At 37.0% G+C, this 26,376-nt stretch overlaps 1 protein-coding gene and 1 non-coding gene across 3 annotated transcripts in view; one reads left to right on the forward strand and one right to left on the reverse strand.

The window, feature by feature from the left end:
* Nucleotides 1-651: 651 nt before the first annotated feature.
* LOC111722929 lies at nucleotides 652-760 on the reverse strand. Its single transcript, XR_002771558.1, has one exon. It is a non-coding gene; the product is annotated as a U6 spliceosomal RNA (small nuclear RNA).
* A 13,751-nt stretch (nucleotides 761-14,511) lies between these two features.
* Nucleotides 14,512-26,376, forward strand: part of LOC100956021 (COBW domain-containing protein 3) — a 52,767-nt gene continuing 40,902 nt past the window's right edge. Inside the window, exons 1-4 of one of the 2 annotated variants that reach the window (XM_012813752.2) lie at nucleotides 14,512-14,793; nucleotides 18,286-18,372; nucleotides 20,201-20,297; nucleotides 21,542-21,633. In XM_012813752.2, the coding sequence (XP_012669206.1) occupies nucleotides 14,640-14,793; nucleotides 18,286-18,372; nucleotides 20,201-20,297; nucleotides 21,542-21,633 (430 nt within the window). In that variant the 5' untranslated portion in view covers nucleotides 14,512-14,639. Of the gene's footprint in view, nucleotides 14,794-18,285; nucleotides 18,373-20,200; nucleotides 20,298-21,541; nucleotides 21,634-26,376 lie in introns of those variants that run through there. The other variant, XM_023508199.1, reaches the window with a different exon arrangement.

The following is a 26,376-nucleotide window of genomic DNA, read 5'->3' on the forward strand; positions in this document are numbered from 1 at the left end:
AAAAGTCTCTTCAAAAATTCTGTCCAATCCAAGAGTCTTAGAAATTGTTCTCAGAATTTCCTTGGTAAATTCTGCATCTGGTGATCTGGTTTTGGAATACTTTATTGGGTGTATTTGGTTATCCAGGTGAAACTTCTATTCCACCCTACAATTTAGCATATGGGTGTTAAAATAGATCCATGTTCTGAGTAACAAATGAAAAGCATTAAAGACTTGTCTTTTATGAAATCCTACTTAACAAATGCTAAACTACCATTAGGAAATTATTTTTTTTTTTTTTTATTGAATGGTAACTGTGTACATTGATGCACTTTGGGGGTACAGTGTGGTGTTTTTTTTTTGTTTGTTTTTTCTTTTTTTTATTGAACGGTAACTATGTACATTAATGAACTTCTAGGGTACAGTGTGGGGTTTTCACATGCAATCTGAAATACTTCCATCAACTGGTCAACACAGCCTTCATGTCATTTTCTCAGTTATTGCTTTAAAACATTCACATTCTACTCTTTAGTGTGGTGTTTTTATACACAATCCAAGACACTTCCATCAAACTGGTTAACATAGCCTTCATGTAACTTTCTTAGTTATTACGTCAAAACATTCATATTCTACTCATAGAAAGATTCACTTGTACCCTTGCAAGATGAACCAAAAAATATGGAACACTTCACGAATTTGCGTGTCATCCTTGCGCAGGGGCCATGCTAATCTTCTCTGTATCGTTCCAATTTTTTAGTATATGTGCTGCCGAAGCAAGCACTAGGAAATTATTTTTAAGTGAGAGAATATTTTAATTGAGATAGAGGTCTATGTGTTCACTTCATTCCTTCATTCAATAAAATATTTAGTGAGCACTTGGTATGTGACAGACACTACATTAGGCTATAGACACGTTTCATAAGTAAGGTAAATATTGCCACAGTCTCCCAGAGCCTATAGTCTAGTGTAGTTGGGGAACGGATAAGCAAACAGATAATTTCTATACGGGGTAATTACTGCTTTGACAGGTGAAGCAGAGCAGGAGCCTGTGTGTGCTACTGAAGCATGTGAAAGACCCCAAATCCATCCTTGGGAGGGCGTGGACTCTTTCCCAAGGAAGTGATGTCCATGGTGGGTAAAAGGTAGCCAGATACAGGTTAGAAGAGAAGATGATCCAGAAATTTGCAAGGGCTCAAGCAACTACTTGACATAGTATAGAGTAGTATAGGGGACTGGATGGGAAACTGAGAAGGGAATGTCACTAAATGAGGCAGAAGTGTGAAAAGGAACACTTGGAAAGCTCCAGCAAGAACTGATCGTTACGTCAGCATAATGGAGCGGAAAGGGGTCTGAAGTCAAGCTGACTTGAATGCCAACCTTAACCTTATCACTTAACAGATGTTAAACAAACCCTTTCATTTTCAGAGCCGTGGCTTCTTTCTTCGTAAAATAGGGATAATAACATGGACAGTATCGGACTGTCGGGAGGATTAAAAGGGATTGTGTCTATCCCAGTGCCTACCACATACTGGACACTCAAAAATGGGTACAAATATACAGCTTGATGGGAGAAATAAGGCCTAAGGTTAGATAGCTCAGTAGAGTGATACAGTTTATAATAATCTATTGTGTTAATAATAATCTATTTCAAAATAGCTAGAAGAGAAGACAAATCTTGAAGGTGATGGGTATCTCAAGGACACCGACTTGATCTTTTAAAATTTTGTGAATGTAATAAATTTCAAACGTGTCCCAAAAACTGTGTTCCTCTATTATGCATCAATTTTTAAAAATTGGGGGCTTTGGTATTTTGGAAGAAAATCAAGCACGGGGAAAGACTGGCAGTAACCTTGAACTATATTTAGACACTAAAGCCAGAAAGATAGGAAGAGTTTTTACAAGATCCCTTTGGTTATATAGTTAAAGATATTAGCAGTTAATTTCCTTTTCCTCTGACCGGCGAACCATAAAAGTGAATGAACTTGTTCCTCAGATAAAAGCACCAGTCTGTTGTAGTTTCTGTTCTGTGGACATAATTGTTGACCACATAAACTTGAGTGTGGGGATGGCCAGTGGCAAACTTATAAAGCAAGCCTGTTTCTCCTCAAACACTTCTGAGCCAGTATTTTGTTCTCTTGTAAAGTGATCAGTAAAATACATACATTTACTCTGGCTTTCTCCTGAAATGTAATAAAACGGCAGTTTCCTTGTGGTTTAAGGGAGAAACCCACAGTGATAATGAGGTTAGGAGGCAAGAAAAGAACAGCAAGATTTGAGGATTTAGAAGCCATCTAGACAATAGGTTCTTATTTCCTGGACCTGAGAAAAATGATCCCTAAATTCTCCTTGGAGAAATCTGGGAAGTACCTGACTGCATCACAGATTTCCCAAAAGGGTTAGGAATGTCAGGCAGTGATAAAGGTAGGGTGAAAAAAAGGAGGACTGGTTTGTAAGTCTGTTTAAGAAGGGGTAGATCTTAAATCCTCTCTTTAACCCGTTATAGCTGGATAACCACGCCTCTCCCAGCCTGGCAGAGGTTGGATAAGGTCAAAAGAAGGTGACTCTGAAGAATACTTGGCTTATTTGGGGATCGCCATACTCGTTCCATCTGAATATATGAAAACATATTTAAAGAAACTTTTAAGAGCTTGGGAATGAATTAACGATAAGTTTAGGGTATTAAGCAAACAAAGCCATAATACTCTTATTAAATAATATCACTTTTAAAAAATGATTAATTTCAGGGAAAATAAAATGTTGAGTAGGAATGAAAAGATAATCATAGGATCTCTGAGGCTTATCTATGGATATCGTTGGCATAGTCATAATAGTGAAAAAATAATATTAATCTGACCAAAATAAACACATTGGAAGTGTGGGGAGATAGAAATAATGGAACGTATTGGGTATCTGCAAGTTGGGGAGAGAAGAAGAAGAGTCAGTTTTAATCTGTACATATTTGCGGTTGTGGTCACATAGATGTGTACATAAGCAGAAAAAAATTCATTTACCTAAATTTAGGATTGGTAAACTTTACTCTGCTAAGCCTCATAATCAACAATAACAACCGTTGTTAAGAGTTTCAACCTATGATAGCAAACTCAAATGTCCAACAGGGCTAGGCAAGGAGTGAGTGAAGCAATCTTGGATTCACTAGGGCATAGGTGGGGCCTTGGCAAATGGAAGAATACACCGTTCTGTCTAAAGTGGTTGCTGCCTAACTCCACCTATGGTAACATGGTGTTGCTAGATCTAAGAATTTTTTAAGAGAAGGTAGATATCTACTTTTCTTTTTTTTTTTTAAAGAAATTGCCCGGGCTGAGCGCCTGTAGCACAGTGGTTACGGTGTCAGCCACCTACTTTTTTTTTTTTTTAGAGAAATTGCCCAGGCTGGCAGGTTCAAACCCAGCCCAGGCCAGCTAAAACAACAATGACAACCACAACAAAAAATAGCCGGGTGTTGTGGCAGGTGCCTGTAGTCCCAGCTACTTGGGAGACAGAGGCAAGAGAATCACTTAAGCCCAAGAGTTTGAGGTTGCTGTGAGCTGTGATGCCACAGTACTCCACTGAGGGCAACATAGTGAGACTCTGTCTCAAAAGAAAAAAGAAAAAAAGAAAAAAGAAATTGCCCAGATTTTTAAAACATTGCTGTATACAAAAAGATAGCTTGGAGGGCATAGGCTTGACATAAAGTCCTTGGGATTATATTGCATTAAGTTAGTAAAATTGGCTGCAGGTGGAAATAATTTTAAACAACAAACCAAGGAGTAAAGGTGTTCAAAAGTAGCAGATTAAACGAAAGCAAAGCAAAACAAACAAACACAAAAATCCCAAAGAAACAAAACCTCTGGACCTCGACATTTTCCCAAGGTACATTAACATGATAAAATCCAAATTTCCTAGTGCTTATGAGAGATTAAAGATTACACCTTTGAGTTTACAAATTCAGAGACAGAATTTAATTGGAATGATTTTCATTTTTTTTTATTTTAGTTTTTTAGAGACAGAGTCATCCTCAGTAGAGTGCTGTGACAACATGGCTCACAGCAACCTTCAGCTCTTGGGCTTAGGTGATTCTCTTGCCTCAGCCTCCCGAGTAGCTGGGACTATAGGCACCTGCCACAACACCCAGGTACTTTTTTGTTGCAGTTTGGCTGGAGCTGGGTTTGAATCTGCCATCCTCAGTATATGGGGCTGGCACCCTACTCACTGAGCCATGGGTGCTGCCCAATTGGAATGATTTTTACACATTAACTAAAGATCTAAGCAACTGAATAATTCAGGTTCTGCTAATGTCTAGAATATCCAAAGATTATGTTTAGTCTGATTCTAATGAACCCATCATTTCTCTTGATTTCCAGGCTGGTCAGTGTCCTCTGTCATATACCAAACAATGTGTTAGAAATTAAATCTTATCATTTATGAACTTTGCTCTGGGTAAAAAAATAAGCGAGTAAATAATGAGAAAAAGAATAGTGTATTACAGTATAAATGAAGACAGAAAGCAGATCAGTGGTTACCTGGGACCTGAGGGGGAGAGGAGATTGATTGTACACAGACACAAAGGAACTTTTGGGGTGACAGATGTGTTTTAAAACCACTGTAGATTGTGGTGATTTTTTTCACAGTTATATAAATGTATAATGTATACTGAAATGGGTGGCTAAGTAAATTATTCCTCATAAAGCTATAATTAAAAAAATCATAGATAAGAAAATTAATGTGCTAAACCTGTGATTGTGACCTGCTAAACACATGACCTTCTGGATCCTTGAGTGCCACCTTTAGACTGAGTTCAAATTGTACAGAACAAATACTTTTAATAAAGGGACTGGTTCTGTGAAGTTTGGATTCAGTCGAGGGGCCCCACTTTGGGATCTGGAGGGCCACATGTGACTTTGAGGTCACAGGTTCCCTACCCTAGACTCCTCAGTGGATACTTATTAACTACAATGGGGAAACAGTAATTTTATGGTGGAGAAACCTGGCAAACACCACTTCAACCACATGATCAAAGTTAACATTGCCACTAAGAGACATACGGGTATTTTGTGCCCTGGGACCAAGGCACAGGGAAGGAAGCAACATCAATTTTGGGTATCCTTGCCCAAAATATGTAACCTGAATTTAATTATGAGGAAACATCAGACAAACTCAAGTTGAGGAACATTCTAGAAAATAACTGACCAGTGCTCTTCAAGAGTGTCAAGGTCACGAAAGACAAAGACTGAGTGATGTTCCTGATTAAAGCAGACTGAGACGTGACAACTAAAGGCAAATGGAATCCTAGATTGGATGTCAGTCCCCACAGAGGACTTTAGTGGGACACCTGACAGAATTTGAATACAGTGTGTGGTTTTAGTTCATGGATCATAGCAATGTTCATTTCTGGCTTTTGGTAATTGCACAGTGATCGTGAGATAGTAACATTAGGGGAGTGAAGGGTATATGGGAATCTCTCTACTATTAACATTTTTATAACTTTAATTGATGTGGTTTCAAAATGAGTTAAAAAATCAAAAAAGAACTTTTTGTCTTTCAGTTGGGAAAATGGCAATGAATTGGTTATAAGAAATTAACGGTGAAGTGATAACCAAATTTCTACATTGCTCAGCTCAGAAAGCAAGTCAGGAAGTAAGTGGTTGTAGAGAAGTTCTCATGTGAAATAATAAAAATAAATATAATTACCTTCCCCATTTTCTTTTTCCCCCTCCCCACTTCCAAATATAACCACGTACTATTGGGCATTTTTCTTTTTCTACTTAACAATATATCTTTAATGACTCTTGTATTGGAAACTTGAACTTTGCTTAGTATTAAAAGAGAAATTTTAGTCATAATGATACTTGATGCAAACCTTAGAAATATAGAATCTTTTTTTTTATCACGTCAATGACATTTTGTTAATCTCTTCCACTAGCCTGACACATGGTAGGTTTGCAGTAAATGTGTTTTTTTTTTAATTAAATCATAGCTGTGTACATTAATACAGTCATGGGGTACAGTGTGCTGGTTTTATATATAATTTGAAATATTTTCATCAAACTGGTTAACATAGCTGTCATGTCATTTTCTTAGTTATTGTGTTAAGATATTTATATCCTACATTTAGAAAGATTCACATGTACCCTTATAAGATAAACCATAGGCGTGATCCCACCAATCACCCTCCCTCCACCCATCCTTCCCCCTAGAAAGATAGAATCTTATTGACCCAGGAGCCTAAAATTCAAAGTACTACTGTGGTTATTACTTTGTTCAGTAAAGCGGATGGAACGAATGTTTACATTCTAGTGACCTCAGAGGCACAGCGAACAAAGAGCACCTACCGGGTAGAGCAAAGGTCTATGTGTGCTCTGCTGCTGTCATGATAGATTATCAGATGTGTGCTCTGCTTCTGTTATAAATAGAGTAAATTATTTTTCTCTGCAATGTGTAACTGAGGAAGAACAAGTAGCTCTCCAGGCAAGTCAATTGTTAACTTCAGAGTTTTTATTTAATCTCCCAGGAATGTGACCTTTAATCTTAAAGCATATCATGACCATGATGCTTATAAAACACGTTTGCTGAGGTAATTATTTATTCAACCTATAGGCTATGAATGTTATAGATAATTAAATTCATTCAGTGAAGCTGTAGACGAACTTTACATGTTGTGATCAGAAATCCACCATCTGATAGTGTGGGTCCTCTTATCAATGAGAGGGCTTCCTTCAGATTCCTTCCATCCAACTTTATCTTGGAGACTATTCACAAAGTGCTTCTACAGTTTCATATCTAAATGCATTGCAAAGCCTTGCTCTCCCGTAGTATTCTAACATAGTCTGTGACTAAGCCACTTAGCTATTCCTTTACAATTGAACAGTTAGGACGCTTCCAACATTCTACCTTTATAACCATACCGCTATGAATGCTGTAAATGTCTGCATCGGTACCTATGTAAGGTAAATTCCTGTTGGCAGAACTTCTAGGTCAAAAGGCCATGCCATCAATATTTTGATATATATTTTTTAAGTTACCTTCCATAACAAGGTTGCTGATCTATCTTATTTATTAAACATTTTTAAATAATTTTATATGCCTTTTATAACCAGTAATATCATATGAAGATGTATTTTTTTTTAAAAGATAACATTGTTCTTCTTTTGCCATTGTCCCTGACACTCACCTGACTTCCCTGAGGTCACCTATGTTACCACAAAGGTGTGTTTCATTCCAAACATGCTGATTCCACCTACGTGTACCAGCATATGTATACATATATACATACATATGAACACACACTAAAATAGACCCATCCGTGCACACATATTTTTTGTTTGTTTGTTTTTACTGAAATGGAATCAAACTGCGTACATCATGAGCAAATTGCTTTTTTCACTTCGTACCATATTTTTGTTATCCTACAAGTCAGTGTGTATATCTCTCTTTCTGTTGTAATATATGCATATACCCATATTTATATACATGAAACAGCATAAACCAGTGGTTCTCAACCTGTGGGTCTGTGTTAAAGGACCGGGGCATTAGGAAGGTTGAGAACCACTGGCATAAACAATATTATTTTGTCAGGGGAAGCTGGTTTTTCTCTCCTCTCTTCATCTGCCATCCATATCACCTCCCCTATTTCTTTAACCCAAAAGCCAAACCATGGTAACAAACTGATTATGCTCTAATAATTAAATATATATATTTATTTGCATAAATACCATGTCTTTTTTTTTTTTTTTTTTAGACAGAGTCTCACTTTGTCACCCTTGGTAGAGCACTGTGGCATCATAGCTCACAGCAACCTCAAACTCTTGGGCTTAAGCTAATCTCTTGCCTCCGCCTCCCAAGTAGCTGGGACTACAGGTGCCCACCACAATGTCCAGCTATTTTTTTTGTTGTTGTTGCAGTTTGGCCGAGGCCAGGTTTCTTGCTCTGGCTCAGGCTGGTCTGGAACTCATCAGCTCAGGCAATCCACCTGCCTCAGCCTCCCAGCGTGCTAGGATTACAGGCGTGAGCCACCGTGCCCAGCCTTGTGGGGAGCTGATTTACAAGTGACTCAACTGTAAGCTAAGCCTTATTAATAGCCTGGTTTAACCACCAAAGATAATGCACTCAGACAATATTGTCTACAGCCTTTACATCCCACCCCCTAAAAACACTGACATGTACATTTTTTGCGTGCCAGCCACCTCTGATATTCTGGAGAGGGAATATTATCCTGTGCCCTTACAGGGGTTGTAGATCTTATCAGAGGACTATATGCTACTGGAATATTGATAACTCTACCTTAACTGAAGAAGTCATAGGAATAAAAGTCATAGGCTTCTGGCCTTTTAGATGTATTCTCAACATGTTCTTGGGGACCTAATGAAAATATAAAATAAACTGATAAACTCTAAGCATGTTAAGTGTATTTATTTGCCACAGCTACATAAGAGGAACTGGGTTCATTGTGAAACCCTCAGTTTCCTTTTCTCTAAACCAGTCGCTATTGCTGGCCACTAATGTGTTTGCAGGAAGTTGCAAAAATGAGAGAAACAAACAAAACCAAGTTGGCATTATTTTTAGCTTTCCTCTGATTTGGATATAGCTACAGTTCTGACATTTTCTCATGCCTGCTAACACAAATACTCAGGGGAGAAAAATGGAGCTAAGAGCAGTAGGGAATCGTGCCAAGGGACATACAGCCAGGTTACGGTCACAAAGCTGAGGTGCTCGAATCTATATACAGCTTGAGACCTTATCTGCCATGCCCTGCTCCCACCTAGTAAAGCCCCACTACAACGCAAAGACTCAAAGTGTTGCCTAACTTAGGTCTTTCTCATGCCAGGCATCAGTGAGCTTGGGAAAGTAGTTTAAGGTTCTCAGCTTCAGACTTGGTCTGTCAGTACCATGATAGCTATAGTACCTACCCCTTCCAGGGCCCAGAATTGTTGTAATGGTGAATGATTCACAAACCAAGTTTAAAATAGTAAGGATGATGTGTTTTTGCAAAATTTCACTTAATTTAGCTTAAGAAAGTAGTACATTATATTAGCTTAGATCAGGAGCCAGAGAACTATGGCCTGCTATATTTTTTTTGGTATAATCTGAAAGCTAAGAATGGTTTTTACTTTTTTATTTATTTTTTTTTTAAGAGACAGAGTCTCACTTTGTCACCCTCAGTAGGGTGCTGTGGCATCACAACTCACAGCAACCTCCAGCTCTTGGGCTTAGGTGATTCTCTTGCCTCAGCCTCCCGCATAGCTGGGACTACAGGCACCCGCCACAATGCCCGGCTATTTTTGTTGTTGTTGTTGCAGTTTGGTAGGGGCTGGTTTTGAAACCACCACCCTCAGTATATGGGGCTAGCGGCCTACTCACTGAGCAACAGGCGCCTCCCAGTTTTTACAAGTTTTAATAGGTTGAAAAAACAATTTAAAAGATTTCTATTTTATGGTATGAAAATTATATGTTAAAAGAAAAACTTTAGATAAATCAAATTTAACAAAGTTTAACTGAGCAAAGAACAGTTTGTGAATTGGACAGTCCCCCAAACCAGACTAGGTTCAGAGCCACTCCGGGGTTGCCCCAAGGGCTGATAAAACAATTATGGACAGAAAAAGGACAGTGAGATATGGAAACAGCTAGATTGGTTACAGCAGGTGTTTGCCTCATTTGAGCCAGTTGAACAGTTGGCTTTCTGTGGTTGACTGAAGCTTGGCTGCTGTGATTGGCAGAGTTGCTACTTCTTACAAGAATAGGTTATTGTATGTTTACACATCCAGTTGGATTCATATGGAGAAACGTTCAGGCTGAATTTAAAGATATAAGGAGGCAGCCTGAGGCCAAACTTAACACTTGTCACTTTTGGTCAACCTCTTAATTTTTGAGAGGTTGGCCAAAACTTGAGGCATCGACATCACTCTGTAACTCTTGTCACTCTGTAACTTATTTGGTCTCTAATCTCATTGGAAAATAGCAGTAACAGCGTAAGGTGGGAACAAGGAAACAAAACAATGGAAAAACAATTGATCAGATACATCATGTTACTTCAGGTTACTTTTTGGAAAGGGTTAGAGCACAGAGGACTTCCTTATTAAGCTGAACTCTCCTGCCTTCAGGAGACAAAAAACAAACAAGAAACCTGGTCTGTTTGGGGATTCATTTAGTTTCCTTAAAGTTTTAACTGGATTATGTGGCATTTAGCATGAGGGACTCCTTTTTGGTTTGGTCTGTTGGAGGCTAGTGCAACTTAATCCAAACAGTGGCCTCCTACAGTTTTGTTTAACATATGAATTCAGATTTCGAACTTTGTAGAAATCTGCTTTTTCTTTTATTGTATAAGTACCTATACAATGTCCTCAAATTTGCCTTTCAGCTTGTCAAGCCTAAAATATTTACTACCTGGTTTTACAGGAAAAGTTTGCTGATCTCTGGTTTGGAAGAGCATGGAAGTTAAGTGTTAGGCAGATCTGGATTGAGCTCCAGCACTGCCATTTATTGATTGTATGACTTTGAGCAAGATATTTATTTTTCCTAAGCCTCAGTTTTCTTCTCTATAAAATGGGCATACAAATAATATTTATTTTTTTTTTTTTATTAAATCATAGCTGTGTACATTAATGCAGTTATGGGGTACAGTGTGCTGATTTTATATACAATTTGAAATATTTTCACCAAACTGGTTAACATAGCCTTCATGGCATTTTCTTATTGTGTTAAGACATTTATATTCTACATTTAGAAAGATTCACATGTGCCCTTGTAAGATGAACCATAGGTGTGGTCCCACCAATCACCCTCTCTCCACCCATCCTCCCCCTTCCCCTCCCCTCCCTCTCTCTTTCCCCTATTCTTGGGCTAAAATTGGGTTATAGCTTTCATATGAAAGCTATAAATTAGTTTCATAGTAGGGCTGAGTGCATTGGATGCTTTTAAATAGTATTTATCTTGAAATGTTAAAGGAGATAATGCATTCAGTGTGCAATGCCTATTAGATGGTAAGAATGTATCATATTATTTTTTGTCATAGTTTTGCCATAAAGTGAATGAGAGTAAATAAAATAGCTTAGCTAAATGAGGATTAAATTTTATGTTACATTAGGAACTACAATATAGTCTACCATATTTCACTTAGGAAATGTTTTACTTATTTAAAAAGGCATTTTGAATTGAACAATAATGAAAAAGGCTCATACAGGATAGATAAAATATGTTATGACAGAAGTTTTAAGAAAGTCATGCCCAGCTAATCTGGGAGAACTGAGATCATAAATCATAGAGCTGAATAAATCAAAACTCTCTCCTTCTCAGATTCTGCTTGCTAAATTCTTGATTAGAGTCAGAAAAGAAAAGGCCACAGGTCCATGGATAGGTATTTTGCTGAAGAGGAATGTGGGAACAGACCAAAGGAAAAAAATTTTAAGCTGTAGTCTTTATATTCATGCCTAAGGTCAGGACTTTAAACTGCTCAAGACAGTGCCCAGTGTCACCCCCAAATTTCGAAGCCCAGATCGGGCTTTAATTTGTTTTTTAAAGAATAGCAGCTGTATTGAGATAAAGTTCACATATGATACAATTCCTTAGTATAAAATGTACAATTCAATGGCTTTTAGTATATTCACAGAATTGTGCTATTATTACCACAACCAATTTTAGACGATGTTCATCAACCCCCAAAAGAACATTGTACCCATGAGCAGTCTTTCCCCAGTCCCTAGTTCCTGGCAACCATTGATCTACTTTCTATCTCTACAGAGTTGCTGATCCAGGATATTTTATATAAATTAAATCATATAATATGTGGCCTTTTGTGAGTAGCTTTTTTCACTTAGCATAATGTTTTTGAGATTCACTCATTTAGGGTGGTGCCTGTGGCTCAAAAGGGTAGGGTGCCGGCCCCATATACGGGAGGTAAAAAGTTAAAAAACAGCCCTGGCCAAAAAAAAAAAAAAAAAAAAAAAGGAGAGATATTCACTCATTTAGTACTACTTTGGTATTGGAACTTTATTCCTGTTTATTGCCAAATAATTTTCCATTGTTCAGATATGTTACATTTTGTTTATCCATTCTTCACATTTTATTTGTCTCATTGGAAAATAGCAGTAACATCTGTAAGGTGGGAACAAGGAAACTAAACAACAGAAAAACAATCAGTTGATGGACCTCCATCAGTTGACTGACATTTAATTTTGACTAACACTGAAACTCCCTTTCTTCTGACTGAGGCTCCACAGAATGTTACATCTCCTTTTCCTCTAAGGCTCCATACTGTTACAGCAATGCTTCTTGATCACCCTGACTGAGCCGGCCTTGTAGGGCTCAGGTTGTTTTTTTGTGAGAGATGAGAGATTTTAGCATACTATTTTTTATTTATTTTGATTTTATCCAGAGCGTGTAAGGATAGAATTTACTGCAAGAATTTAGTCGAAAGATATGTGAAAGGAGGTCAGGGCTGTTAGAGATTGTGTTCAGGCAGTCATGTAGTGTCAAGGGTCAGCCAGTGAATTGTGAGATGCCTGTGGGTTCAATATTACTTCTTCCTTTAGTTCACAAAAAAATTACCAATATTCCATAGCATTTCTGAAACCAAAAATTTTGTGAACCGTTGTGTTAAGGGCTTAATGCTATCTATTTTGGGGCTGCCCATGACAGCTTCTCTCCTCTGGTGGTGCCAAGTAAATTCAACTACCAGGCTCCAGGTATTTGCCTTATTTCTTCCTTAGCTAGTTCATGATTACATCCTCAGAGCTGGCAAACATTCAACTTGTGATTTCTCAGGCTGAGTGTATGTGTGAATATACGATAAGCTCATTTGTGCTCCTAAAACCCTCTCCCTTAGCTATGTTCTGCATTAGTGTGATAGTTACACCAAAGAAGAGTTTCAAGATATTAATCTGCATCAGTAGATGGTAGAAGACACACAGGATACTTTATGGGGAATTTCAGTGAAGGAAGGAAGAAATTAACCATTTATTTGACACAAGGATTAAAAAATTGTGAATTTTGTATCAGATAGATTTTATAACCTAACCTGGCCAAAAATTTAATATCTCTATGCCTCATGTTTAAAAGGGGGATAATAACACCTCATAGGGTTGTTCTAATAATTAAACATGGCCAAAACACATGAAGAAGTGCTCAACCTTGTGAGTAATCAAGTCTTAATTTGTACTCATTTAGCAAAAATTAATGTCTGATAATATTGACATATACATCAATCTCTCATACATAGTTGGGAAAATGCACAAATTTGAACAAATATTTTGACAAAATAATTGTGCATTTTCTTGTAAAGTGTAACATAGAACCCAGTTCTATGTTTACTCCTACATAGATAGCCATGGAAAGTTAAGCACATACACACCAGGAAAAATGTTCATAGCAGCCTTGTTTATAAGAGCAAAACCTGAAAACAATTGACAGGAAATGGATAATTTTCTGTATAGCCACATAACAGGCTGTAACACAGTAGTGGAGTTGAAAAATATAGAAACGGTACTCTTTTTATGAAGTTCAAAAACAAGCAACACCGAACGACACATTGTTTATGTACAGTATATGTGAAAAAACTCAAAAGAAAAGAGTGAATGATCAGCAATCCAAAACCCTTCCATGATTATGGTTACTATGTTACGGGATAGGCTGTGGGTTGGAAAGGGGGAGGAGCTCACAAGTAGGTGCCACTTACTAGTAATATTCGTGGGTTAGGGATGAAGCCAAAGGAATTCACTGTACATTTATGTAAATAAGGAGGGCTATCCATAGATTGTGAATAAGAGAGTGTCATGAAACAGTGTATATGATTAATGAACTCAGGTTACATGAGATCCAAATAAACAAGGAGAAGGAAAAGTAAATAAAAGTAGCATATGAATATTGTAAAAAAAAAAAAACTCGGATATACACATGCAATAATGTAATTATAACAAATGAAAAAAATTTCACCTGTTATCTTGCACTTAGAAAAATTACAGCGAAGACTGTAGTGTTACATGTGAGTCACTAAGAAAGTTTTGATCTAGCTAGGCGATGTCATGGTCCATTATTTCACTTCAAAGAAACACAGTTGATAGCGTCCTTGTTCTTATTCACCCGTGCAAGTTTCACCTTCCTTGGCTTATTGGTGTTTTTGGAAGGTCTCTGCTTGTTTTTATCCTGGCAGATTTTACATTTCTTGATTTTTGTGTATATCAAAACTTACGTAATGACCCACATTACCTTCTATTCTTTCCCCTATAAATCAAAAATAGTTTTTTAATGAGACTAAAAAATGTCAAGTTGATAAAATCTATGCTGTATGGGAAATGGTTAGGTTAAGCCACCTACTCCAGGTTCCAAACAGCGTGGAGTCAGCCCTTACAACAGGCAGTAGCCATTCAGCAGGAAGCCCCAGGAGCTACAGGCAGCTTCAGGGCGGAGCCAGTCCTTGAGACCTAACTCCTCCGCGCAGCCTCTCTCGGGTTCCGAGAACACGCCCTGGAAGGTGTCCTGCTCTCCTGGAGGCGTGGCCAAGGGGCCGGGCGGTCCTCAGCGGCCGTCCAGGTAACGAGTTGGTTGGGGAGGAGCTCCGTCGCGGTGTGATGACGTCGCCCATGGCCGGGCCGGGCGTGCTACTCGTGCGCCGCTGTGATTTGGCGCCCTGGTCCTAGCTGTCGAATTGAGGCATATCCCTACTGTGGGTTGGGATGTTACGTGATGCTGGAGACGTGGGTGAGGACGAGGAGCATGCGGAGGAGGATTGTCCTGAATTGGTTCCCATTGAGACGAAGCAAAGAGAGGTGGAAGAAAAGTCTGTGCTCGGCGCCAAGATCCCAGTCTCAATCATCACCGGGTATTTAGGTAACTAACCATCCCGGTCAGAAAATGCCGTGAACTCTGGGATTTGGGGGGCTGCCGGTGCCTCTTCTCCTTAAGCACCGGGGCCTCCAGGTCGAGAGCAGATATCTTTGAGGTAGGGGCTTGAGTCAGTTGCTCCTTATGTGGGTTGCTTCTCTTCTTGGAGGTTTAATGATGCCTAGACCCTCTTGCTTTAGATTGACATTTCTCGAGTAGATTGGAAGTTAGCCTTTGAAAGGAGGTCTTGAAGCCTGGCTGACTTCGGCCCCTAATTATCCGTGACCTCTAATAAGTTATCTTACCTTTCTGAAGTTTATATACCTCACCTGAAAGTGGAAATAATACCGTTCACCTGTTTGAGTGTGTATTCTCATCTGAGAAATGGGGTAGGGAACACCTGCTGTATAATAATTCTTGCCATTGATGGATTTCTTGTCTATAAAATGACACGTGTGCCATTCTTTGGTATATTCATTCCTCTTCCCCACGGGCCAGACTCTTCCAGTTATTGGTGGGAAGTATTCCCTGATCCATTTTTTTTTTTTTTAGGTCTTTTTGCAAACTGGGAAAAAGTAAGAGTACAGTCTCTGTCTTTCAAGACTGTTTCCCAAACTTAGGAGTATTTAGGAATTCTTCAAACCGCAGGTTTGTGACCATGGTACAGTTTCCTTAAGGATAGATTATGCAGTAAAACACTAGAGAGTCTTCAATTGGAAAAGTTTGAGAAATATTTTTAAGCCTCACACATAGAAGGACTAGAATAAATACATGACTATATTAAAAGTGTGGGAAAAGTTAGGAAATGTAAATAAAGTGGTACTAGTTCACTAGCCCACTAGCCGGGCGCGGTGGCTCACGTCAGCAATCCTAGTACTCTGGGAGGCTGAGGCGGGTGGATTGTCTGAGCTCACAGGTTTGAGACCAGCCTGAGCTAGAGGGAGACCTCGTGTCGAAAAATAACCCGGGCGTTGAGGCTGGTGCCTGTAGTCCCAGCTACTCGGGAGGCTGAGGCAAGAGAATCACTTAAACCTAGGAGTTTGAGGTTGCTGTGAGCTATGATACCACGGTACTCTACCAAGAGCGACGAAGTGAGACTTTGTCTCAAAAAAAAAAAAAAAAGTGATACTAATTCAGGGAAATAATGTTATGCCTAGGTACTACCAGACACAAGTACAAACTCGGGACACCTGAGGGCCTTTTTTAAAGTAAAAATAACTATATCAGTTGTGTGCTTTTATCTTTGACTTAGAGACTGTAAAGCTTATTCCTGTTTTTTACTCAGGACTAATTGTATAAGGAATTGACTTTTGACATTTGCCCACTGTTCTTCAGAGGCTGCTCTACTGACCAGCAAATTCCTCGTTTGAAATAGTATACTTCAGACTTGCTCCTCAGGCCATTTCCATTTTTGCTCACTGGTAGGTCAGTAAAGCTTTGGAGATAACGGTCTGTACCGCAGGAGTGAGGACTAATGCCAGAAACCTTCTTGTTACCAAATCTGGAGGGTAATTTTACTCCTTGTTCTTGAATACTTTCCAGTTGGTTTTTATTACATTTTCTTCTGATTTTTCCACCACCTACTTGTCTGACTTCTTTTTATGAATCCCCCTGGCTCCCACTGTCCATTTTTAACTTTATGCCCTACAGATACTTCAAACTTTATATATATATATATATTTTTTTTTTTTTTTCTTGAGACAGAGTCTCACTTTGTCACCCCTGGTAGAGTGCCGTGGCATCATAGCTCGCAGCAACCTCAATCCATTGTAATACGATTGATTGTATATTACAGTCACCTGAAATCATTCTGTTCCTGGATCCCACCCACAGGGAATACTCTTAAAAGCCTCCTAACTAGTCTTGAGTCTTGCCGTTCTTTAGTATACTCTCTGCATGTTATTCCTAGTGATGTTCATGTCGATCTGATTACATCCTTCACTGGCTTCCGTTGGGTTAAAGTTCAAATTACTAAACTTGAATTGGAAGAACATATATGATCTAGCTCTTGCCACCCTCCCCAGCATGCCTAACTGTAGCCTAGCACATTGGACTGATAATAGCTTCTTGAAAGTGCTTTTCTTTTTACTGTCACTCCTCTGGCTAGATGTCCCTCTTAGGTTTTCCACAGCATTTTGTACATCTCCTGTTGAATGTATCATCCTGTAACATAATTAACCTCCTTATTCATCTGGATTTCTCTCCATCCATCTATCCCTTAATATTTTTAAGCCCTGTGAAGGCAGAGACTGTCTTGTTCACTTTTTACTAAGGGGCAACATAAATCTTGTCCATAGTAGATTTGAATGAATGAATTGTCTTAAGGTCTTTTTCTTCATAATATGGTTAACTATTAAGTCCTAGTAAGTCCTCTATTGTAAGGTTTCTTAAATCCAACCCTTCTTTCAATTTTCACTGTTGCTGCCTTGTGAAACACTTATGTTCAGGGCCACTGTATCATGCTTGGACTAGTTTTAAGAATTTCCTCATTGCCCTACCTCCTTAAATTCTCTCTCTTCTAGTTTATACTTCACATTTATGTTGGGCTTCCTAAAGGACTCTTAACCTCAGTAAATTATACTTATTATACTCTAGAAAATGGAATGTATTACAGAAGATGTTAACTTTATAAGCTAAAAGACTTTATAAGCTAAAACCTGTGGAAAAGGTTTTATCAGTATTCTTTGTAATAGCAAAACCCCTCAAACAACCCAAACATAGAGATAAATAACTGATAGGTTCATACAGTTGAACTGTACTTTGATGCAGTTAGGTTTTTCTCTCCCCCCCCCCCATGAATTTTGATGTGTATAGTTCCCAAGACAAATGTTTTCCTTCTACTTGAGAACTTAGTAGTTTAATATGCCACCTACTGGATAAAGTTAGGATAGCTTTATGAATATCTTTGCTGAATATGCTGTCCATTGTTAAGAAGTCCAATTCCCCATTTCATAAAATCACTTTTATAAATGGATTGCTTTAAGCATATTAAAAATAGACACATAATCTGAACTTGTGTCTGGTTAATGTTGGATGTTGAACTATAATATCTTTATGTGTATATTTTAGGAAAGTAAACCATATTCTAGGTCCAGAAACATTGTCATCATGTAAAGGGATGTAAATATTTTATATTTTATAAACAACGTGAATACTTTATTTCTTGGGAGCCATTACTATAAGAATTCCTTATTTAATAGAAGTTTTAGATATCCTTATGTTATTGCATTGTATTGTATAAAGAAGGCACAGTATTTTGTTTCTGCTGAAAAACTAGGATTCAACTTGTATTTGTAAATATAACATTTCACATCTATGTAAAGCATTTTGTAATAGTTTTCAAAAGGGTGCTTTATTCTTGTAGAACCTTATACTTTTGTTAAATTAATACACAAAAAATAGAATGAATATTCTGAAAAACATTGGGACTCTATAGCTTTTTGGTACCTTTAAAATTAGTGTTTGAATTTTGTAATTTAAAGCAAATGTATTTTGTAGGTGCTGGGAAGACAACACTTCTGAACTATATTTTGACAGAACAACATAGCAAAAGAATAGCCGTCATTTTAAATGAATTTGGGGAAGGTAAGTAAAGTTCAATAAATTGCATGTTCCAAAAATTTATAGGACAGTTTATTCCACAGTTTAGTCATTTTTTAATTCCTTATTTTAAAATGAAAATTAAGGTATTGTAATGTGAACATACTGGTGTGGATAGCTTTGGAAAAATTAATTTCTGTGAACCATTATTTTACATGGATTGAGATACTGAAGTCAGATAAGTTACTTTAAAATTATATTTTACATAACTTTAGAATTCATACTAATATAATTAGATTTTTACATGGAATAAATTACTCCAGAAGTAAAAATCTAAACACATGAAAGAAAGTTATTTTTTTAGGAACTAGAAAGGTGCTTTTGTACTGACTATGTTTTTTATTGCAACTCATGAAAAATGTTTGAAAATGCTTCAGTTGTTAAAGGTTTACCCTGCTGAATGTTGGTTATCTGCAAAGCAGTTAAAATTGAAGATTTTAAATGTAGGTTAGACTTGGTTTCCCTTCTTAAATTTCTGTGAAAATATATGGGCTTCTCAACTTTTTGTCTTAAATATTTAACAGATAAAAAAAGTATATGCAGCAGTATTAAACAGAGTACTTTGATTACTTTTAGAGTTATTTTATTCCCAAGTATGAATTGTAATAAAAGCTCAATTTTAGTGAAAAACATAAAATTAGACTATTTCTGTCCCTCCTCCTTCCCTTCCCCTCCTCCCACCCTTTTCTTTCTTTCCTTCTTTTTAGTGATTGTTAGACTATTTCTTAAAGTGTACCATTTTTCACTTGTAAATGGTTAAAGAGCTAGATTTTATGAATAGGATGAGAAACCTATTAAACTTCATTTCTGGTTTCAATTAACTAAAGAGAAAAGCACTTTTAGGCAAAAATCCTAAGATTTCTAATAATAGCCCCCCCCCCCAGCTTCTTATTAACTAATGTGTTGCATACTGATTACATTTATTATTATTTCTTTTTTTTTTTTTCATTTTTTTCTGGATCTTTTTCCCAATTTTGGCCTTCATAGAATTCTTAATATTTTCCTTCATGTTTTGTTAATGTTTGTATAGGCTGAATTCTGCAGCAGCCCCTTTAAAAGCTCTTTATCATCACCTAACTGAAATATGTACACAAAAATATATAAATGAAAAATCTTTTTCTTTTTTGCCATTTGCTTTATTGGACACTTAGAACTCTTCCCTGGATTTGGTGTATTTCTTTATTGGAGGAGAAGTAAAACATTTAAAATCATTCTTACATGATAACAGGCAACTCAAATATACTTCATTGTTTTGAAAGAAAGAAAATTTATACGTATTTGATTAAAAGCTTAATTTTTAAATGAATACGTGGTACCCCCTGGCCAAGAAACTTTTTCAAAAGGAACTAGGGTTTACTCATGCTTAGAATACAGGACAGTCTATTTAATAGAAACAATTTAAGAGGAAGGATGAGGGGGGGGGGAACCAGATAAGTTAGTATCTTAAGAAGTTGAAGGACATGTAAAAACCAGTATATAAGATATTCTACTTTATCTAGAAAGTTTACCAGGGATAGGAAAAGTGTCTTTAAGTGAACTACTTTATTAATAAATGGAAGTAAGAGATAAGAGGCCTAAAGAGGAAGTATGTTTATTAATTTTGGATTTGTCTTTTCAGGGGCTAAATTTTCTTAACGAAATAAAACCTAAAATTATCTAGAGTACTGTAATTTAAGTTTTAAAGCTGCATGAATAAGATGAAGTTTTTGAATGTTTCTGCTGTGAGATCTGCTCTGCCATCGAGTATCTTCATCTTTGTTTTTGTTGGCTGGTGAACTTAATCTAAAAGAGTGCTGCCTGTTAATTATTCCAGGAAGTGCGGTGGAGAAATCCTTAGCTGTCAGCCAAGGTGGAGAGCTCTACGAAGAGTGGCTGGAACTTGGAAACGGTTGCCTCTGCTGTTCAGTGAAGTGAGGAATGGGCTTACTATGTGCTTGTTGGTTTACTGGAAATGTTTATCGATTATATTGCCAGTTTTGATTTTCTTGTGTAATCTGACTGAATTTATATGTGTACAGTTTGCTTCATTGTATTTTCAAATAGAAAATAAATTTATTAAGTTCCATTTTCTGAAAGTGTTTCTTGTGATCTTACTTCTTTCTGTCTACTCTAATGCTCTGGTCCTTTCCTTTTACTGAGGTTTTTATTTTTGATATTATGGTTTATTTAATTAATATTTTTTGTAGTGCATAAATGTCTTATTTCATATGTAAAAAATGATTATTCTGAATCTAATAAGCCATTGGTTTTATTTTTAAGTATTAATATTCAGCTTTCTAAAAACAAAAATAAATGACTATCAAAAAAGAGAAAAACCAGATGGCACCTGTGGCTCAAAGGAGTAGGGTGCTGGCCCCATATCCCAGAGTGGTGGGTTCAATTCCAGCCCTGGCAAAAAAAAAAAAAAAAAAAAAGAGAGAGAAAAACCTTATGCTATGTTCTACTAGTTATAGTTAAGTTCCCAAGGACAATGTCTATTTTGTTCATTAATCTACCCAAGATCCTAGGAGAATTACTGACACATAGAGCCAACTCAAATATTTGCTGAATGAATTATGAAAATTAGTACTTGTTAATTTTGTGAATTCTAATGACTTAAATTTCTTCTATATCATTTATTACCTTAGGTGTTTGAATTAAATGTATTGGCAAGGATAAAATCATAACAGACTTTCTTGAACAACCAAACTGTAATTTTCTAAGTATTTTCCTAGGCTTTTGATAGTATAAGAAAAAGGGGAAATTAAGACCTTGTATCCTATGCAGAATAGAATGAGATTGTATTTAATGGCAGCGTTCCTTTGGTAATTATATTACACTACTGTAGGTAATAAATTTTATTTTGGATTTTGATTCTTTTTCCTTTCATGAAGTTGTGAAAATAACAGATACTGATAAATGCTTTTTGTTTTATTAAGTTAAAAGCATTAACTTAGCACATATATAATTTTTTTGTGTGTACCTGTCCATATTTGCATGTATTGTTTTCTCCTTGATAATATAGGACAGACATTATGGCAGAAACTTTGGAGTGTGTTAAATTTTCACATCCTAAAGATATTTTTGTCTTAGGTTGTTGAATATATTTTAACATGTTTATAGTGAACTCTTAAAGATACTCAGGCAATCAGCTGTATGTTTTGGTATTTTCTAGGGATAATGGCCTTAGAGCTATTGAGAATTTGATGCAGAAGAAGGGGAAATTTGATTATATACTGTTAGAGACCACTGGATTGGCAGATCCTGGTAAGAAATGATATTATTAATAACTAAAATATGGTTCTTTAACTTTTTTTTTTTTTTTTTAAAGAGACAGAGTCTTACTTTGTCACCCTCAGTAGAGTGCTGTGGTGTCACAGCTCATAGCAACCTCCAACTCCTGGGCTTAGGTGATTCTCTTGCCTCAGCCTCTCAAGTAGCTGGGACTACAGGCACCTGCCATAATGCCTGGCTATTTTTTTTGGTTGCAGTTTGGCCGGGGCTGGTCCGAACTCGCCACCCTCAGTATATGGAGCCAGTGCCCTACCCACTGAGCCACAGGTGCCACCCCAGTTCTTTAACATTTTAAGTAGATATATTAGAGGAATTCTGTTTTTTATTTTTATTAAATCATAACTCTGTACATTGATGCATTTATGGGGTTCAGTGTACTAACTTGATATGCAATGTGAAATGCTTACATTGAACTGATTAACACATCCATCACAATTATACTCTTTTCTTAATAGTTTTGAAATGTACCATTGTATCATGCACATTAGGTGAAGTCCCCCCAAATGCCCTCCCTCCTCCCGCCTCCCCCATCCCCTCTTCTCTCCTCTCTCTTGTTTTCCCTTCTATTTTCTGGACTATAGCTATGTTTTACCATTCCTATGAATGTGTAGGTGATTATATATTGATTTCATAGTAGTATTGAGTACATTGGATACTTTTTTTTTCCATTCTTGAGATACTTTACTAAGAAGAATATGTTCCAGTTACATCCAGGTAAACAAAAGATGTGAAGTCTCTTTTTTATGGCCACATAGTATTCCATGGTGTACATATACCACAATTTGTTAATCCATTCATGGGTCAATGGGCACTTGTTTCCATGTCTTGGCAATTATGAATTGGGATAAACCTGCAATAAACTTTCAGGTGCAAATGTCTTTGTTGTAAAATGATTTTTGATCATCTATGTATCTACCTAGTAGAGAAATTGCAGAATCACATGGTAGGTCTGCTTTTAGTTCGTTGAGTATTCTCCAAACTTCTTTCCAAAAGGTCGTATTAGCTTGCATTCCCACCAGCATTATGGACGTGTTCCCTTCTCTCTGCATCCGTGTCAACGTCTGTAGTTTTGGGATTTTTGTTATGTGGGCTAGTCTTACTGGAGTTAGACGATATCTCATAGTGGTTTTGATTTCAATTTCTTTGATGATTCAAGATGATGAGCATTTCTTCATGTGTTTGTAGGCCATGTGCCTGTCTATATTAGAGCAATTGTAAAATGAGTATTAAAGCTTTAGAGTTATAATGTTTTTGGTTCTAAAGAGAAAAAGTAGTGTGTTGTGATTTTCTTTGTCAGATTATGGTGAGCAGAATACTTGGTACTTTTAATAGAATTTGAAATTTTATTGATTGATTAAGGGTTATTGATAGGAACAAGTTGTTAAAAATATGGAAATTTAAGAAAGATTAAAATTTCTAAGTACAGTCATCCCTGGTATCCATGGAGGATTTGTTTCAGGACCCCCAAGGATACTGTAATCCACAGTGCTCAAGTCTGTGATATAAAATGGTGTAATATTTGCATATCGCCAACACACATCCTCTTGTATACTTTAAGTCATCTCTAGATTACTTGTAATACCTAAGACAATAGTTGTTATACTGTATTGTTTAGAAATAATGATAAGGAAAAAAGTCTGCACATGTTCACTACATACGCAGCCGTTCTTTTCTTTTCTTTTTTTAAATATGTTTTTGATTTTACAGTTGATTGAATCCATGGGTGTGGAACCCATGGATAGGGAGTGAGGACTATGTATATAATCAGTTATACTATGTGTAGATTTTATTAGTTACACTATGTGTAGATTTTATCAGTGATACTATATGTAGATTTTGTTTCTGTTTACTTTCTTTCTTTTTTTTTTTTTGAGACAGAGCCTCAAGCTGTCCCCCTGGGTAGAGTACCGTGGCATCACAGCTCATAGCAACCTCCAACTCCTGGGCTCAAGTGAGTCTCCTGCCTCTGCCTCCCAAGTAGCTGGGACTACAGGTGCCCACCACAATGCCTGGCTATTTTTTGGTTGCAGCCATCATTGTTTGGCAGGCCTGGGCTGGATTTGAACCTGCCAGCTCAGGTGTATGTGGCTGGCTCCTTAGCCACTTGAGCCACAGGCGCTGAGCCTCTGTTTACTTTCTAATCTAGCTTTCTGAGAGGGTCTCTTATATCTCCAAGAGAAATATTTAAAAGCTTTTAGACTATATACATTAATTGTTAGTTTTTGTTTTTCTACTACAAAAATTGAAATAATTTTACTTGTAAATGTTGTCTTAAGGTATCAAAGAATAAACAATTAAATTGAGCCTACTCAGCCTTTTTCCTAGTATGGAATTAATGGTTATCAATACAATTTTTATATCTGAATAGCACTATAGCTGTATTTCCCTATGGAAAGCTACATAGAGTCCACATATTTCTAACAATGGATTTTTGTTACCGTCTTACCAAAGTCTAATAACTTCCATTTTATTTTGCCCCAAATGGTTGTTAGGTAAAATCATTATTCTTTATTTGCATAACATTCTGTATTTGTTTCATGAATCTGACCTATATTGTTATTTCTTTTTTGATGTGGATCTATGGCACTGGGCATTGTAAAACTATGTTAAAGTGATTTACCAAAAGGGTCATAGTGGTCCGAAAAAAATACTGGGAGTAATGTGGGTTCAAATGTAATCAGTGGTTATTGTGCTTAAAAGTTATTATGTAATTTCAAAGTAGTCCTGAATTAGGGCTATTTTGGTCTTTAAGAGTAGGCATGGGTTACGTTTCCCATATATCTGACTGGTTGATAGGACTTGTTGGTGTTAAATTTTAAATTATTTGAATCTGATAAGAGAGAAAGCTGTATTATGTGCTTTAATTTGAATTAGCAAATATCAGTTTCTTTCATTATAGCCAATTTTGCCACTTTATACAGATAAAAACTCTTGTCACTTTTGAGAGTATGAAGGTCTGACAGTTAAGTTTGCAAACTCATCCTAGAAAAAGTGCTGTATACCTTGTTGCTGAGTATCACTACAGGCACCTTTGAAGTACTCCCCTTGGGAAGCTATGCACTGATGCCAGCACCTAGTCCATGCTTCAGAGCAATTTTGACACTCTTTTTCTGGAATAGCTATCAAAGCTATTGTTGTATTGCACCTGATGTCCAGAATGTCATCAGTGTTTTTCTTTCAATATTTCCTTTATCTTTGGGTAAAGAAAAATGTCATTGGGTAAGATTAGGTGAGTAGGGAGGATGTTCTAATACATTTATTTGTTTACTGGCTAAAAGCTACCTCACAGACAGTGCTGTATGCACTGGTGCATTGTTGTGATTCAAGAGCCATGAGTTGTTGGCCCAGATTTTCAGTTAAGATTTTCCTGTTTTTAGGCCAGGCGCAGTGGCTCACGTCAATCCTAGCACTCGAGGAGGCTGAGGCAGGTGGATTACTTGAGCTCACATGAGTTTGAGACCAGCTTGAGCAAAAGTGAGACCTTGTCTCTACTGAAAATAGAAAAAACTGAGGTGAGAGGATCGCTTGAGATCAAGTTGGAGGTTGCTGTGCATTATAATGCCTCGGCACTCTACCCAGGGCGACAGCTTGAGACTCTGTCTCAAAAAAAAAAAAAAAAAAAAAGATTTTCCTGTTTTTCAATCAATGTTTACTTGATCTCCTCTGCTTTTCACAGTTAGTCAACACTTTTGATGCACACTTTGATGAATTTTTGCAGTGTCTTCATCACTTTTGCTCTTCATTGGCCACTCTGACCATATCTGTGATGCTTTCTCTCTCCTCAGAAAAACATTTAATCTGTTTGTATACTGCAGTTTTCTTGATGAAATTGTCCCTACAAACTTGAACTAACATATTCAGTTTGACAAGAATTTAATGTTTGTTCCTTCCTCTAATTCAAGCTCTGATAGTCTTGTGATGGCACACAAACCACACAACAACAGTAATGAATGCCACTGGGTAAGACACCACCATATGTCAACACTAACGCAGCTGTGAGACAGTGATATACCAAGGTTATGAAACCTTACTGAGTTGTTTGTCGGAGTTAAGCCCATGGTGGCTAGTTGGCAAACTTAGTTCTCAGAACTTGTGCATGAGTTTAACAAATTTAACTTTCAGAGAAAGAAAAATTAATGATCTCAGAGAAAGCTTTTATACTAGTGTTTTTCAACTTTTTTTATCTCATGGTACCCTTGAACTTGTAGTTAAACTTTTGCAGCACACTTAAATTATGTTGATCAAAAAAGTTAAAAAAAAAAAAAAGGAATATACTTCCTGTGCTTACTTTTGAACTTCTTTTGAAAATAATTTAATTGATGGTCATTCAAAATTTTCACAGCACATCTAAGATCCTCTCACAGCACGGGGTACACCAGTTGAAAATCACTGTTTTATACAAATTGTAGTTATAAAAAATGTTAATGTCTGTTCTAACTTTCTTTAGAATAATGATTTTATTGTTTGGGTAAAGGAGGAACATTAATTAATTTAATTTTAAGAAATGAATGCCTAGGCTCGGCACCTGTTGCTCCAGCAGCTAAGGCGCCAGTCATATACACCTGAGCTGGCAGGTTCGAATCCAGCCCCAGCCTGCCAAACAACAATGATGGCTGCAACCAAAAAATAGCCAGGCATTGTGGTGGGCGCCTGTGGTCCCAGCTACTTGGGAGGCGGAGGCAGGAGACTCACTTGAGCCCAGGAGTTGGAGGTTGC

This window comes from Otolemur garnettii, unplaced genomic scaffold (assembly GCF_000181295.1).
Source record: "Otolemur garnettii isolate 467f Iridium unplaced genomic scaffold, OtoGar3 scaffold00006, whole genome shotgun sequence".
Classification (NCBI taxonomy): Eukaryota; Metazoa; Chordata; class Mammalia; order Primates; family Galagidae; genus Otolemur; species Otolemur garnettii.